The sequence below is a fragment of the Ascaphus truei genome, assembly GCF_040206685.1.
Source record: "Ascaphus truei isolate aAscTru1 chromosome 3 unlocalized genomic scaffold, aAscTru1.hap1 SUPER_3_unloc_6, whole genome shotgun sequence".
NCBI classification, from domain to species: Eukaryota; Metazoa; Chordata; class Amphibia; order Anura; family Ascaphidae; genus Ascaphus; species Ascaphus truei.
In genome coordinates this window covers 408,502-424,665 of record NW_027453829.1, presented here as the reverse complement: position 1 = coordinate 424,665, position 16,164 = coordinate 408,502, and the positions used below count along the sequence as shown (strand labels likewise).

At 51.4% G+C, this 16,164-nt stretch overlaps 1 protein-coding gene across 5 annotated transcripts in view; it reads right to left on the bottom strand.

Moving 5' to 3' along the window:
* Positions 1-3,314: 3,314 nt before the first annotated feature.
* Positions 3,315-16,164, bottom strand: part of LOC142473347 (uncharacterized) — a 148,224-nt gene continuing 135,374 nt past the window's right edge. For 4 of the 5 annotated variants that reach the window (XM_075580587.1, XM_075580588.1, XM_075580584.1 and 1 more), the window contains 2 exons: positions 7,045-7,129; positions 3,315-4,268 (listed from right to left, as the gene is read on the bottom strand). In XM_075580587.1, the coding sequence (XP_075436702.1) occupies positions 7,047-7,129 (83 nt within the window). In that variant the 3' untranslated portion in view covers positions 3,315-4,268; positions 7,045-7,046. Of the gene's footprint in view, positions 4,269-7,043; positions 7,130-8,513; positions 8,597-16,164 lie in introns of those variants that run through there. The other variant, XM_075580586.1, reaches the window with a different exon arrangement.

Genomic DNA, 16,164 nt, shown 5'->3' with positions numbered 1-16,164 from the left:
GACTGGGGAAGAGCACACTGTAACCGGAAGTCAGACACCGGTCAACTTCCGATGTTACAGTGAGCACCTCCCAAGCCGTTCCCCTATGCCGCTCTGCTCCTGCTCGGCTCTCCTGCTATTATGATCTCCTGACGCCTCCGCCACCGCACGCCCGCTGTCTTATCTTCATTCACCTGCAGACTCGGGACCTGTCCTGCCGCTGCACTCCAGCCGCACTCCCGCCCGCTGTCCGTCTTCAACGAACTGCAGACGTGGGACCTCTCCTGCTGCCGCCGCCCGCTTCGTCCTCCGCTGACATGGGACATCTCCTGAAACATGGTAAGTGAAAAGAGGGGGTTAGTACTGTGGACACTTTTTACATTTTTTTTCAAATTTTTAATACATCGATTCTAAGATGCACCCCGATCTCAGACATGTGAAAATCGGAAAAAAGGTGCGTCTTAGAATCGAGGAAATAGGGTATATGACACTGAGCTGTGTACGATTCTGTGTTCCTGTATTGTGCCACGTCACACAGGTCCCTGCACGGAGATACTCAAGGTCTTGCCATGTCTTCTAATGTTCCCAGGGGCCCTTACTTCTGCAGTAATGTATGTCTTTATTTATATAGCACCATTAATGTACATAGCGCTTCACAGCAGTAATACACGTGGTAATAACATAAATAACAGATAATATAAATAACAAATCATGGGAATAAGTGCTTCAGACATAAAAGTAACATTAAGGAAGAGGAGTCCCTGCCCCGAGGAGCTTACCATCTAATTGGTAGGTAGGGAGAACGTACAGAGACAGTAGGAGGGAGTTCTGGTAAGTGCGTCTGCAGGGGCCAAGCTTTATGTATCATGTGTCCAGTATTATCCACAGTGCTATTCATATGCTTGTTTAAGCAAGTGTGTCTTAAGGTGGGTCTTAAAGGTGGATAGAGAGGGTGCTAGTCGGGTACTGAGGGGAAGGGCATTCCAGAGGTGTGGGGCAATCAGTGAGAAAGGTTTAAGGCGGGAGAGGGCTTTAGATACGAAGGGGGTAGAAAGAAGACATGCTTGAGAAGAACGCAAGAGTCGGGATGGTGCAAAGTGAGAAATTAGGGCTGAGATGTAAGGAGGGGCAGAAGAGTGTAAAGCTTTAAAAGTGAGGAGGAGAATTGAGTGTGAGATGCGGGATTTGATAGGAAGCCAGGACAGGGATTTCAGCAGGGGAGGCGCTGAGACAGATTTAGGAAGAGTAGAGTGATTCTGGCAGCAGTGTTTAGGATAGATTGTAGGGGAGACAGGTGAGAGGCAGGAAGGCCGGACAGCAGGAGGTTCCAGTAATCAAGACGGGAGAGAATGAGGGCCTGAGTCAGAGTTTTAGCAGTCGAGCAACAGAGGAACGGGCGTATCTTAGTGATATTGCGGAGGAAAAAGCGACAGGTTTTAGAAACGTTTTGAATGTGAGAGAGGAGTCAAGTGTCACCCCTAGGTGAATGGTTTAGGACAACCCATCATGTTCCTAGTTAAACAATATTCAGTGCCTGGATTTCTTATCCCTTCCTTGTGTCTGTATTCCATCCTATTTTAGGACGTGGAGAGAAGGACGGGCCTAACCCTTTCTGTGCCAAAAGGGGGTCGCAATTTAGTGCATACAGGAGCATTATAAATAGCATATAATGCATAGTGTTACAAAATTTCCAGGCACTGAAAGGGTTAATTCAGAGCTGGGCTATCAAAGCTGTTCAAGCAACTACACAAGCCAAGGCCATATAGAAACATAAATACAACATTAAGCACAGTACAACAGCGAGCATTTAAATACGAGAAAAGTCCAAATAAAATTCTTCATAAATATAAATGGAGGGAAAATTCATTGTATATTCCGACACCTTCAGAGCTGTGATACATTCGCTCCAGGAAGAATCGGGCCTTCTCCAGCCTGGCAGGTTCAGATGAATCAGGCCTTCTCCAGCCTGAGCAGGTTCAGATGAATCAGGCCTTCTCCAGCCCGGGCAGGTTCAGATGAATCAGGCCTTCTCCAGCCCGGGCAGGTTCAGATGAATCAGGCCTTCTCCAGCCCGGGCAGGTTCAGAGGAATCAGGCCTTCTCCAGCCTGAGCAGGTTCAGATGAATCAGGCCTTCTCCAGCCCGGGCAGGTTCAGAGGAATCAGGCCTTCTCCAGCCTGAGCAGGTTCAGATGAATCAGGCCTTCTCCAGCCTGGCAGGTTCAGATGAATCAGGCCTTCTCCAGCCTGAGCAGGTTCAGATGAATCAGGCCTTCTCCAGCCCGGGCAGGTTCAGAGGAATCAGGCCTTCTCCAGCCTGAGCAGGTTCAGATGAATCAGGCCTTCTCCAGCCTGCTGGATGGATGTGGTAAGGGAGCGGGAAACCATATATGTAAAGAGAAGAAAAAATGGAGAAATAGTACAGCACTGTATGGCACAATATGCAGTTTATGAGCAGTAATCCGCATACATTATACTCACATGCAGAACAGTGAGTGAGGGCATGTCACACTTAATGTGTACAGGAACAGTGAGTGAGGGCATGTCACACTTAATGTGTACAGGAACAGTGAGTGAGGGCATGTCACACTTAATGTGTACAGGAACAGTGAGTGAGGGCATGTCACACTTAATGTGTACAGGAACAGTGAGTGAGGGCATGTCACACTTAATGTGTACAGGAACAGTGAGTGAGGGCATGTCACACTTAATGTGTACAGGAACAGTGAGTGAGGGCATGTCACACTTAATGTGTACAGGAACAGTGAGTGAGGGCATGTCACACTTAATGTGTACAGGAACAGTGAGTGAGGGCATGTCACACTTAATGTGTACAGGAACAGTGAGTGAGGGCATGTCACACTTAAAGTGTACAGGAACAGTGGTCCCACGTAGCGGAACCTCTAGAAACCAGGATGGAAGGATTCCTGACGAAGCTCGTTCTCTAGCGAAACGCGTCGAATTAAGGCAGACACAGAGCAACAACGTGGAGGAAAGACACCCAGCTGTCTGGTGTTTCTTGCGGCCGCATTTAGGAGCACCTGTGGCGGAGCGTCCCTACTCCCAACAAGCGCCACTCCCGGAGAAGGAGGAGCGGTGAGATTGTATCTTGCCTGAACCTCTCTGTTTCATTTTTACCTGATTTTCACTGCTTTATTTGCACCCTATCCTTCCATCCTGGTTTCTAGAGGTTCCTCTACGTGGGACCACTGTTCCTGTACACTTTAAGTGTGACATGCCCTCACTCACTGTTCTGCATGTGAGTATAATGTATGCGGATTACTGCTCATAAACTGCATATTGTGCCATACAGTGCTGTACTATTTTCCCATTTTTTCTTCTCTTTATATATATGGTTTCCCGCTCCCTTGCCACATCCATCCAACACGTTCCAAGGGAAACGAAAACTTTCCTTTTTTGCGTAGGTCGAGTGGGTATATTTCATATATTTATCCTGTCATCTGTTATTAATCAGTGGGTGTTACCATCCCACTGTTCTCTCCTGTTTGACTGTGACACTATCTATACCTAGGCGCCAGTCCTGGTTTTCTCTTTGCCTTCTCCAGCCCGGGCAGGTTCAGAGGAATCAGGCCTTCTCCAGCCCGGGGAGGTTCAGATGAATCAGGCCTTCTCCAGCCTAGGCAGGCTCAGATGAATCAGGCCTTCTCCAGCCTGGGCAGGTTCAGAGGAATGAGGTCTTCTCCAGCCCGGGGAGGTTCAGATGAATCAGGCCTTCTCCAGCCTAGGCAGGCTCAGATGAATCAGGCCTTCTCCAGCCTGGGCAGGTTCAGGGGAATGAGGTCTTCTCCAGCCCGGGGAGGTTCAGATGAATGGTTGTGCTTAGTCACACATCAGGATCACATGGCGATTTGGTACATTCTGTAAGGCGCAGAAGGACATTAACACGTGTCCTCAGTAGGACGATGGCTGCTCAGAAGCTGGAAGCACATGTTTAAAAGGCCAAACACGGCAAATCTTTGTATGAAATATGCACCAAATGTCGCACAGTCGGCCTGATGCGCTGCTCCGGAATATACAGGTGCCAGGCTGCTGGCTCCTTTCATTCGCAGGCCACTTACACTCAGTGTGATCTGCTACAAATCCCTTTATCTTCCATGATTATAAAACTCTATACATAAAAAAGAGATCTCTGATTTCTGTTCTAGTAAAACATCTGGACGATGATATAAATGTATTGTTCAGATGACGCGTCCTGTTCTCGTCCAGCCTCCCATCTCTGCAAGTGAGACGAGTAATATAGGAGATGCAGTATGATCCGATGTTTAATGTCCTGAAGAAGAAGCAGAGAGAGATCACAATCCAGCATCTGACAGGTACCCCAGCGAGCGTCTGACGGGTACCCCCAGCGAGCGTCTGACGGGTACCCCCAGCGAGCGTCTGACGGGTACCCCCAGCGAGCGTCTGACGGGTACCCCCAGCGAGCGTCTGACGGGTACCCCCAGCGAGCGTCTGACGGGTACCCCCAGCGAGCGTCTGACGGGTACCCCCAGCGAGCGTCTGACGGGTACCACAGCGAGCGTCTGACGGGTACCCCCAGCGAGCGTCTGACGGGTACCCCCAGCGAGCGTCTGACGGGTACCCCCAGCGAGCGTCTGACGGGTACCCCCAGCGAGCGTCCGACGGGTACCCCCAGCGAGCGTCCGACGGGTACCCCCAGCGAGCGTCCGACGGGTACCCCCAGCGAGCGTCCGACGGGTACCCCCAGCGAGCGTCCGACGGGTACCCCCAGCGAGCGTCCGACGGGTACCCCCTGCGAGCGTCCGACGGGTACCCCCTGCGAGCGTCCGACGGGTACCCCCAGCGAGCGTCCGACGGGTACCCCCAGCGAGCGTCTGACAGGTACCCCCAGCGAGCGTCTGACAGGTACCCCCAGCGAGCGTCTGACAGGTCCCCCAGCGAGCGTCTGACAGGTACCCCCAGCGAGCGTCTGACAGGTACCCCCAGCGAGCGTCTGACAGGTACCCCCAGCGAGCGTCTGACAGGTACCCCCAGCGAGCGTCTGACAGGTACCCCCAGCGAGCGTCTGACAGGTACCCCCAGCGAGCGTCTGACAGGTACCCCCAGCGAGCGTCTGACAGGTACCCCCAGCGAGCGTCTGACAGGTACCCCCAGCGAGCGTCTGACAGGTACCCCAGCGAGCGTCTGACAGGTACCCCCAGCGAGCGTCTGACAGGTACCCCCAGCGAGCAGCTGACAGGTACCCCAGCGAGCAGCTGACAGGTACCCCAGCGAGCGTCTGACAGGTACCCCAGCGAGCGTCTGACAGGTACCCCAGCGAGCGTCTGACGGGTACCCCCAGCGAGCAGCTGACAGGTACCCCCTGCGAGCATCTGACAGGTACCCCAGCGAGCGTCTGACAGGTACCCCAGCGAGCGTCTGACAGGTACCCCAGCGAGCGTCTGACAGGTACCCCAGCGAGCGTCTGACAGGTACCCCAGCGAGCGTCTGACAGGTACCCCCAGCGAGCGTCTGACAGGTACCCCCAGCGAGCGTCTGACAGGTACCCCCAGCGAGCGTCTGACAGGTACCCCCAGCGAGCGTCTGACAGGTACCCCCAGCGAGCGTCTGACAGGTACCCCCAGCGAGCGTCTGACAGGTACCCCCAGCGAGCGTCTGACAGGTACCCCAGCGAGCGTCTGACAGGTACCCCCAGCGAGCGTCTGACAGGTACCCCCAGCGAGCGTCTGACAGGTACCCCCAGCGAGCAGCTGATAGGTACCCCCAGCGAGCAGCTGACAGGTACCCCCAGCGAGCAGCTGACAGGTACCCCAGCGAGCAGCTGACAGGTACCCCAGCGAGCTATAAGACACCTGAGGGGGAAGTTTGTAGCTTTGGGGCAACGTCCTCCAACCCCATCTCACTGTGCCTGGGGTTACTGGTATGTAAGGTGTCTCAGCACTGGGGTTACTGGTATGTAAGGTCTCTCAGCACTGGGGTTACTGGTATGTAAGGAGTCTCTCAGCACTGGGGTTACTGGTATGTAAGGTGTCTCAGCACTGGGGTTACTGGTATGTAAGGTCTCTCAGCACTGGGGTTACTGGTATGTAAGGTGTCTCAGCACTGGGGTTACTGGTATGTAAGGTGTCTCAGCACTGGGGTTACTGGTATGTAAGGTGTCTCTCAGCACTGGGGTTACTGGTATGTAAGGTGTCTCAGCACTGGGGTTACTGGTATGTAAGGTGTCTCAGCACTGGGGTTACTGGTATGTAAGGTGTCTCAGCACTGGGGTTACTGGTATGTAAGGTGTCTCAGCACTGGGGTTACTGGTATGTAAGGTGTCTCTCAGCACTGGGGTTACTGGTATGTAAGGTGTCTCAGCACTGGGGTTACTGGTATGTAAGGTGTCTCAGCACTGGGGTTACTGGTATGTAAGGTGTCTCAGCACTGGGGTTACTGGTATGTAAGGTGTCTCAGCACTGGGGTTACTGGTATGTAAGGTGTCTCAGCACTGGGGTTACTGGTATGTAAGGTGTCTCAGCACTGGGGTTACTGGTATGTAAGGTGTCTCAGCACTGGGGTTACTGGTATGTAAGGTGTCTCAGCACTGGGGTTACTGGTATGTAAGGTGTCTCTCAGCACTGGGGTTACTGGTATGTAAGGTGTCTCAGCACTGGGGTTACTGGTATGTAAGGTGTCTCAGCACTGGGTTTACTGGTATGTAAGGTGTCTCTCAGCACTGGTGTTACTGGTATGTAAGGTGTCTCTCAGCACTGGGGTTACTGGTATGTAAGGTGTCTCTCAGCACTGTGAGGCCTCTTATTGGCTGCTGAGTAAATCTGGGCATTAATGCTGTCAGTGCACTGCATTGTAACTGTCCAATAATAAAGATGCATCATTCTATGTTGAAATGAAAGATTATTTGTTACTTTGCATCAGCGATGTATGTTACTGTGACCTGGTAATGGTGTGACCTACGGCAGGATAATCGGCAGGTGGAAGGCCACCAGTATCATCTGTATGTTTCTAGGGGCGTGTGTCCTGGGCTGCCCAGTGCTAGAGGTGACCGTCCCCGTGTCTGTCCCCCTGTAGTTTCAGTGCCTTGTTACCTTCAGAACGCTGTATCTGATGAGTTGTCTGCGACAGGATCTTCTTGCTGCTTTTTATTGGGGATATTTGAGTTTATTTTGGAATCTACAAGAAATGGAGCAGAGACGTCAGGCCCTGAACCTCTACCCCTCGCCCGTCAGCAGGTATGTCAGGCCCTGAATCTCTCACCCTCGCCCATCAGCAGAGACATCAGGCCCTGAACCTGCTGTTCGGCCTTCCTGCCTCTCACCTGTCTCCCCTACAATCTATCCTAAATGCTGCTGCCAGAATCACTCTACTCTTTCCTAGATCTGTCTCAGTGTCTCCCCTCCTGAAATCCCTCTCCTGGCTTCCGATCAAATCCCGTATTTCACACTCAATTCTCCTCCTCACTTTTACAGCTTTATACTCTTCTGCCCCTCCTTACATCTCAGCCCTAATTTCTCGCTATGCACCATCCAGACTCTTGCGTTCTGCTCAAGGATGTCTTCTTTCTACCCCCTTTGTATCTAAAGCCCTCTCCCGCCTTAAACCTTTCACACTCTGTCCCGCACCTCTGGAATGCCCTTCCCCTCAATACCCGACTAGCACCCTCTCTATCCACCTTTAAGACCCATTTGCTTAAAGAAGCATATGGATAGCACTGGATAATCCTGGACATGATACATAAAGCTTGGCCCCCTGCAGACGCACTTACCAGAACTCCCTCCTACTGTCTCTATACGTTCCAATAGATCTGAATATCAGTTCTGTAGATAATTGTATACATACAAAAACTTATTTTAAATCTGTGCAGGCCAACAATTACGTGTTGGCTAATAGTCAGCACAATCCTCAATGGTTGCGCAATATCCCCAAGGGCCAGTTCATTCGCCTGAGGTGCAACTGCTCAAGTGATGAGGTCTTTGCGTCTCAGGCGAGTGAATTAAAAAATAAATTTTTGGATAGACAATATCCTGAGGAGTTGCTTTCTCAGGCCCTGTTACAGGTACAGGATATTGAGAGGGCTGGCCTTCTAGAGTACAAGGAGGATAGGGTTGACTCCAATCAGAAAAATGTGGTGTCTTTTATTACGCAGTATAATTCTACGGCACCTGACATTAGACGGGCCCATTCTTTTGAGAGACCCTTCCCTGGTCAAAATCCTTCCCCCTAAACCCTCCATTGTCTTTAGGAAGGCCCCTAATTTGCAATCTAGGTTGGCCCCTACCTGCCCTCTATTAACTAAGACATCTGATGTGGAATTGCATCCAAAGGGTTTTTTTGCTTGCACTAATTGCACAGCCTGCAAGTACAGTTCTAATCGTACTACTTTCAGTTCCAATGTTACCGGTCAAATATACAATATTCGTTCACATATTGACTGTCATTCTGTATATGTTATTTACTTATTACAGTGCCCCTGCGTGTTACAGTATGTTGGCCGCACGGGGAGGGCCTACCAAAGATGCATATATGAACATATATACAATATTAGAAAAGGACTAACCACACATAGCGTATCTCATCATTTTCTGACCCATCACCATCAAAACCCCAATGGCCTTAAATGCCAGGCTATTGAAAGATACCCTGGCAATTGGAGAGGGGGAGACAAAATTAATGGCATAAGTAAACATGAGTCATATTGGATATATGAACTTAAAACATTATCTCCCAACGGTCTGAATATTGAATTCGATTTATCTGCTTTTTTGGTAAAGTAATTTATTACTATGTGTTCCTTTAATTTGTGCTATTTGCACAATCATTTCCATTGCTGTTTGTTGTCTATTGGTACTGGCAGTTCTAATATTGTGTGGTCTTTTGAATGTTTTTTTATTTATTCTGTTTTTTATTCACTTTTAACACTGTGCCTTTAAGGGTAGGTTCGTTATGGTTTTTTATTTTATTTTTATTTTTGTCTGTTTTCTGTATTTTATTGTATTGTTATATTTATATGTATGTATGTATTATTAGTTTTTTTGTATCATGTTATCACTGTTATGAATTGACTTGTTTATGGTTGTACTTTGTGCCTTTGTTTTATGCTAATGTGTCAATTAGTGCTATAGTATAAATATGCTGGCACTTTACCCTCCCATCATGCCCCTGACGAAGTGATTGACGTCACGAAACGCGTAGGGTGGTTTTTATTTGGCCGAGACATTGACATTCTCCCCCGGTAGCCCTTCTGTCCTCCCTTCACCCAGCCTGAGCTCTCTGAGCTCCCCGGTCTTCGTCCGGTTACTTCCCCTGCTTTTGCGCTGCGTGGTGACGTCACCGAGCTATCGCGAGACCTCCGGTCTGCGTGTATTACCTCGGTTATTCCCTCGGCAGCATCGGGTCCACCTGTGGCACCCCCCACACATCAGCATATCTGCGAGTGCTAGCAGCGGCAGTCCCCGGCATCGTGGATCTCTAGAGGCCGAGTTACAACATCTACCTACCAGGCTCCGGTTTCAAGACCAGGACATTGTGCTACGGGCTTATAATTATCAGCTTTGCTGTAAGTAGGGTTTCAATTTTATCCCCACCGCATGTCATCGCTTTATAGTGTCTCCAGCCCAACATTCAAGTGTTTGTTGTTTTATATTTATTTTAATTCATTTGCATTAAATTTGTAATCATTCTCTTGTCAACCATATCAGTGATTTTTTGTTTAAGTTGTTTTTAGTTGCACTATGATCTCACCCTTGCCCATCAGCAGATATGTAATGCCCTGAACCGCTCACCCTCATCCGTCAGCAGAGACGTCAGGCCCTGAACCTCTCACCCTCATCCGTCAGCAGAGACGTCAGGCCCTGAACCTCTCACCCTCATCCGTCAGCAGAGACGTCAGGCCCTGAACCTCTCACCCTCGCCCGTCAGCAGATATGTAATGCCCTGAACCGCTCACCCTCATCCGTCAGCAGAGACGTCAGGCCCTGAACCTCTCACCCTCGCCCGTCAGCAGAGATGTCAGGCCCTGAACCTCTCACCCTCGCCCATCAGCAGATATGTAATGCCCTGAACCGCTCACCCTCATCCGTCAGCAGAGACGTCAGGCCCTGAACCTCTCACCCTTGCCCATAAGCAGATGTCAGGCCCTGAACCTCTCACCCTCGCCCGTCAGCAGCTATGTAATGCCCTGAATCGCTCACCCTCATCCGTCAGCAGATATGTAATGCCCTGAACCTCTCACCCTCGCCCGTCAGCAGATGTCAGGCCCTGAACCTCTCACCCTCGCCCATCAGCAGATGTCAGGCCCTGAACCTCTCACCCTCGCCCATCAGCAGATATGTAATGCCCTGAACCGCTCACCCTCGCCCATCAGCTGAGACGTCAGGCCCTGAACCTCTCACCCTCGCCCATTAGCAGATGTCAGGCCCTGAACCTCTCACCCTCGCCCATCAGCAGATGTCAGGCCCTGAACCTCTCACCCTCGCCCATCAGCAGATGTGAGGCCCTGAACCTCTCACCCTCGCCCATCAGCAGATGTCAGGCCCTGAACCTCTCACCCTCGCCCGTCAGCAGATGTCAGGCCCTGAACCTCTCACCCTCGCCCGTCAGCAGATATGTAATGCCCTGAACCTCTCACCCTCATCCGTCAGCAGAGACGTCAGGCCCTGAACCTCTCACCCTCGACCATTAGCGAGTGTGACAGTGAGGGGGTAACAAGGCTCACAAATAAAGGTCAAGTCCACTTGGTTGTCCCCGAGTAACATTGTGGGGTCCTAGAGTGTCAGCTCTTGGACCTGGCTGTCGTGTATGTACTGCCATGCATTGCCTTTCCAGGGGTGCCAGCGAGCAGAGATTGCGAGGCTATGAGTTTCAGGGGGGGGGGGGGTTGAGGAGAAAGTCTTTACAGACTGTGGCTATGTATCGGGGTCCTCGGCTTACGGGATACCCCAACAATGTAGCCGGGAATCAGGTCAGATTCTCAGATACATGGAAGCCCGGTGCTCCGGTCAAAACCCTACCCTGGAAACGCGCTTGCGACTCACCGCCAGGAGTCCCTGCTTCAGCACAGACCAGAAAGGTAAAAAGGGGCATAGGGGATCAAGGTATCCCCAGAACGGTACAGGGGTCCATAGTAAAAGGGGGGGATGCCCAGTTCATGCCCAAGTCACCCTGAACTGGGTATAGGGGTTCAGGGGGTGCTCCAGCTATCTGATAAAGCTGTGAGGTTTATTCTGTGTTAAAGTGTAAATTCGGTGTTTGCCGTGTGGCGGGGATATGGCTAGTGAGAATAGATAGTATACATTCTCATTCTATCCCCGACACCAAAGAAGGACTTAGATATTTTTAGCAAAGACACAGTGTAAAGGATATTTTATTTAACGGGTTTAGTTAATAGATATATATGCTTGATGCACTGTAAATGAGCTGGGGAGAGATTGCCAGGTCCGTGGTTCCGAGAGACCAGATGGTCACCAGGCTTGGTACCACCGAGTCTGTTCGGGTCCCGGACTTGAAAGCCTCAGAGATGCCAAGGTGTTAGGGCGGGCAGAGTACCGGAGTTACACTCAATTAGCCACGTCCTGACATGAATAGGGGCTATCTGGCAACCATTTACCCAGACTCTGAGGAGCCTGGCACAACGGGGGGTTCGCTATGCTATGCGGCAGAGGAGCCAGGTTGGCGCATGCCCCTTAGCAGAATTGGAATCAGGGCCCGCCCGGCTTCAGAGTACCAGCAAATCTGTGATAGGATGGTAGGAAAATTCCCACGAGCTGATTGGTTGTAGCGTTTTGTGAATGCGACTGCAAATCCTATAAGAAACCTAGCAGCCAATCAGGTCGGGAGATTCTAAGCGCCAAGACAGCAGCGGCAAATTCAATATCCCAAAAAGATGCTCTGAGAGAAACAGGCGCGAGCCGGCCTCAGAGATTTCAAGGCGAGAAATTTTCCAATTCCCACTTTTCTGGGACCAAGTTCTAAAAACGGAACGTAGCGTTCGCGGCTGGAACTGCACGCCAAATTCAGTTACAGGATTGGAAGGACTTGTAAAGACTGATTTCTGAGCCATTTGGACTAGGGAGGATTAGTTTGATAGCCCAGACCCCCAGTAAGTGTGTTTTCTTCTCTATATTGTAATTCATTTGTGTGTTTGTCTGTTTCTAAGGAATAAACGCAATTTATTTTACTCCTCGGTTTTGCTCATTGATATCGGTATTAATCCCGGTATTAAGGTGTTATAAGACCTGGTCTCCCGTTACAGCGAGTCCCGGCATTAACCTCTCACCCTCTCCCGTTAGTGAGTCCCGGTATTAACCTCTCACCCTCACCCGTTAGTGAGTCCCAGAGTGAACCTTTCACCCTCGTACGTTAGTGAGTCCCGGTATTAACCTCTCACCCTCGCACGTCCCGGTATTAACCTCTCATCCTCGTACGTTAGTGAGTCCCGGCATTAACGTCTCACCCTCGCCCATTAGCGAGTCCCGGCATTAACCTCTCACCCTCGCGAGTCCCGGCATTAACCTCTCACCCTCGCACATTAGCGAGTCCCGGCATTAACCTCTCACCATCGCACGTTAGCGAGTCCCGGAATTAACCTCTCACCCTCGCACGTTAGCGAGTCCCGGAATTAACCTCTCACCATCGCACGTTAGCGAGTCCCGGAATTAACCTCTCACCCTCGTACGTTAGTGAGTCCCGGGATTAACGTCTCACCCTCGCCAATTAGCGAGTCCCGGCATTAACCTCTCACCCTCGCACGTTAGTGAGTCCCGGCATTAACGTCTCACCCTCGCCAATTAGCGAGTCCCGGAATTAACCTGTCACCCTCGCACGTTAGCGAGTCCCGGCATTAACCTCTCACCCTCGCACGTTAGCAAGTCCCGGCATTAACCTCTCACCCTCGCACGTTAGCAAGTCCCGGCATTAACGTCTCACCCTCGCCAATTAGCGAGTCCCGGCATTAACCTCTCACCCTCGCCCGTTAGCGAGTCCCGGCATTAACCTTTCACTCTCGTACGTTAGTGAGTCCCGGCATTAACCTCTCACCCTCGCACGTTAGTGAGTCCCGGCATTAACCTCTCACCCTCGCACGTTAGCGAGTCCCGGCATTAACCTCTCACCCTCGCCCATTAGCGAGTCCCGGCATTAACCTCTCACCCTCACACGTTAGCGAGTCCCAGAGTGAACCTTTCACCCTTGTACGTTAGTGAGTCCCGGCATTAACGTCTCACTCTCGCACGTTAGTGAGTCCCGGCATTAACCTCTCACCCTCGCACGTTAGCGAGTCCCGGCATTAACCTCTCACCCTCGTACGTTAGTGAGTTCCGGCATTAACCTCTCACCCTCGCACGTTAGCGAGTCCCGGCATTAACCTCTCACACTCGCACGTTAGCGAGTTCCGGAATTAACCTCTCACCCTCACACGTTAGCGAGTCCTGGAATAAACCTCTCACCCTCGCCCATTAGCGAGTCCCGGCATTAACCTCTCACCCTCGCCCATTAGCGAGTCCCGGCATTAACCTCTCACCCTCGCACGTTAGCGAGTCCCGGCATTAACCTTTCACCCTCGCACGTTAGTGAGTCCCGGAGTGTTTTTGTGTAACTCGCCTGAGAAGCTGCCGGTTTGTTCATTATCATTTCCTATTTACTTGCTCCAACGTACGATTTGTTACATTGTTTGCAGAGTTTGTTATAATTAGAGCATTTAAAAAACTGATTTAAAAGCAGATGCACTAAATGTTACATTGGGTTCTTGTACATTATCTTAATTTATTCTATAAACTATGGTTTTGTGAGCTACGATTGTGAATACAAAATTATCTTACAAAACTGAACATCTAAGAACACAAAATATTGAAAATAAGATAAATGCTCTTAGATTTGGCAGCCTTAGAAAATATTTTACTAATTAAATATATATTATTTTAATTAAGGTGGCCTTGTTTCCTTAAACTGCTGCTCTGCCTTCTCTGGCATATCATGGTTTAGTCTTTTAAAGGTTCAAATGAAGCATAATTTCCATGAATATTATTGTTTCTATGCTTATTGATGTCTGTATATTATGTACTATCAAAATAAAGGCAAACTAAATAAAATGTATCTCTGAACAATTACAGCCCCGTCTCACCGTCAGTAATCCCCGGGATAGATCCCTGCTCTGCCCCAGAGAAAGTACAGCCCCGTCTCACCGTCAGTAACCCCCGGGATATATCCCTGCTCTGCCCCAGAGAAAGTACAGCACCGTCTCACAGTCAGTAACCCCCGGGATAGATCCCTGCTCTGCCCCAGAGAAAGTACAGCCCCGTCTCACCGTCAGTAATCCCCGGGTTAGATCCCTGCTCTGCCCCAGAGAAAGTACAGCCCCGTCTCACCGTCAGTAACCCCCGGGTTAGATCCCTGCTCTGTCCCAGAGAAAGTACAGCCCCGTCTCACCGTCAGTAACCCCCGGGTTATATCGCTGCTCTGCCCCAGAGAAAGTACAGCCCCGTCTCACCGTCAGTAATCCCCGTGATAGATCCCTGCTCTGTCCCAGAGAAAGTACAGCCCCGTCTCACCGTCAGTAACCCCCGGGTTAGATCCCTGCTCTGTCCCAGAGAAAGTACAGCCCCGTCTCACCGTCAGTAACCCCCGGGATAGATCCCTGCTCTGTCCCAGAGAAAGTACAGCCCAGTCTCACCGTCAGTAACCCCCGGGTTATATCCCTGCTCTGCCCCAGAGAAAGTACAGCCCCGACTCACCGTCAGTAACCCCCGGGTTATATCCCTGCTCTGCCCCAGAGAAAGTACAGCCCCGTCTCACCGTCAGTAATCCCCGGGATAGATCCCTGCTCTGTCCCAGAGAAAGTACAGCCCCGTCTCACCGTCAGTAACCCCCGGGTTATATCCCTGCTCTGCCCCAGAGAAAGTACAGCCCCGTCTCACCGTCAGTAACCACCGGGATAGATCCCTGCTCTGCCCCAGAGAAAGTACAGCCCCGTCTCACCGTCAGTAACCCCCGGGTTATATCCCTGCTCTGCCCCAGAGAAAGTACAGCCCCTTCTCACCGTCAGTAATCCCCGGGTTAGATCCCTGCTCTGCCCCAGAGAAAGTACAGCCCCGTCTCACCGTCGGTAACCCCCGGGATAGATCCCTGCTCTGCCCCAGAGAAAGTACAGCCCCGTCTCACCGTCAGTAACCCCCGGGTTAGATCCCTGCTCTGTCCCAGAGAAAGTACAGCCCCGTCTCACCGTCAGTAATCCCCGGGTTATATCCCTGCTCTGCCCCAGAGAAAGTACAGCCCCGTCTCACCGTCAGTAACCCCCGGGATAGATCCCTGCTCTGTCCCAGAGAAAGTACAGCCCCGTCTCACCGTCAGTAATCCCCGGGTTATATCCCTGCTCTGCCCCAGAGAAAGTACAGCCCCGTCTCACCGTCAGTAATCCCCGGGTTATATCCCTGCTCTGCCCAAGAGAAAGTACAGCACCGTCTCACCGTCAGTAACCCCGGGATAGATCCCTGCTCTGCCCCAGAGAAAGTACAGCCCCGTCTCACCGTCAGTAATCCCCGGGTTAGATCCCTGCTCTGCTCCAGAGAAAGTACAGCCCCGTCTCACCGTCAGTAACCCCCGGGTTATATCCCTGCTCTGCCCCAGAGAAAGTACAGCCCCGTCTCACCGTCAGTAATTCCCGGGTTATATCCCTGCTCTGCCCCAGAGAAAGTACAGCCCCGTCTCACCGTCAGTAACCCCCGGGTTATATCCCTGCTCTGCCCCAGAGAAAGTACAGCCCCGTCTCACCGTTAGTAATTCCCGGGTTATATCCCTGCTCTGCCCCAGAGAAAGTACAGCCCCGTCTCACCGTCAGTAATCCCCGGGTTATATCCCTGCTCTGCCCCAGAGAAAGTACAGCCCCGTCTCACCGTCAGTAATCCCCGGGTTATATCCCTGCTCTGCCCCAGAGAAAGTACAGCCCCGTCTCACCGTCACTAACCCCCGGGTTATATCCCTGCTCTGTCCCAGAGAAAGTACAGCCCCGTCTCACCGTCGGTAATCCCCGGGATAGATCCCTGCTCTGCCCCAGAGAAAGTACAGCCCCGTCTCACCGTCAGCAATCCCCGGGATAGATCCCTGCTCTGCCCCAGAGAAAGTACAGCCCCGTCTCACCGTCAGTAACCCCCGGGTTAGATCCTGCTCTGCCCCAGAGAAAGTACAGCCCCGTCTCACCGTCAGTAATCCCCGGGATA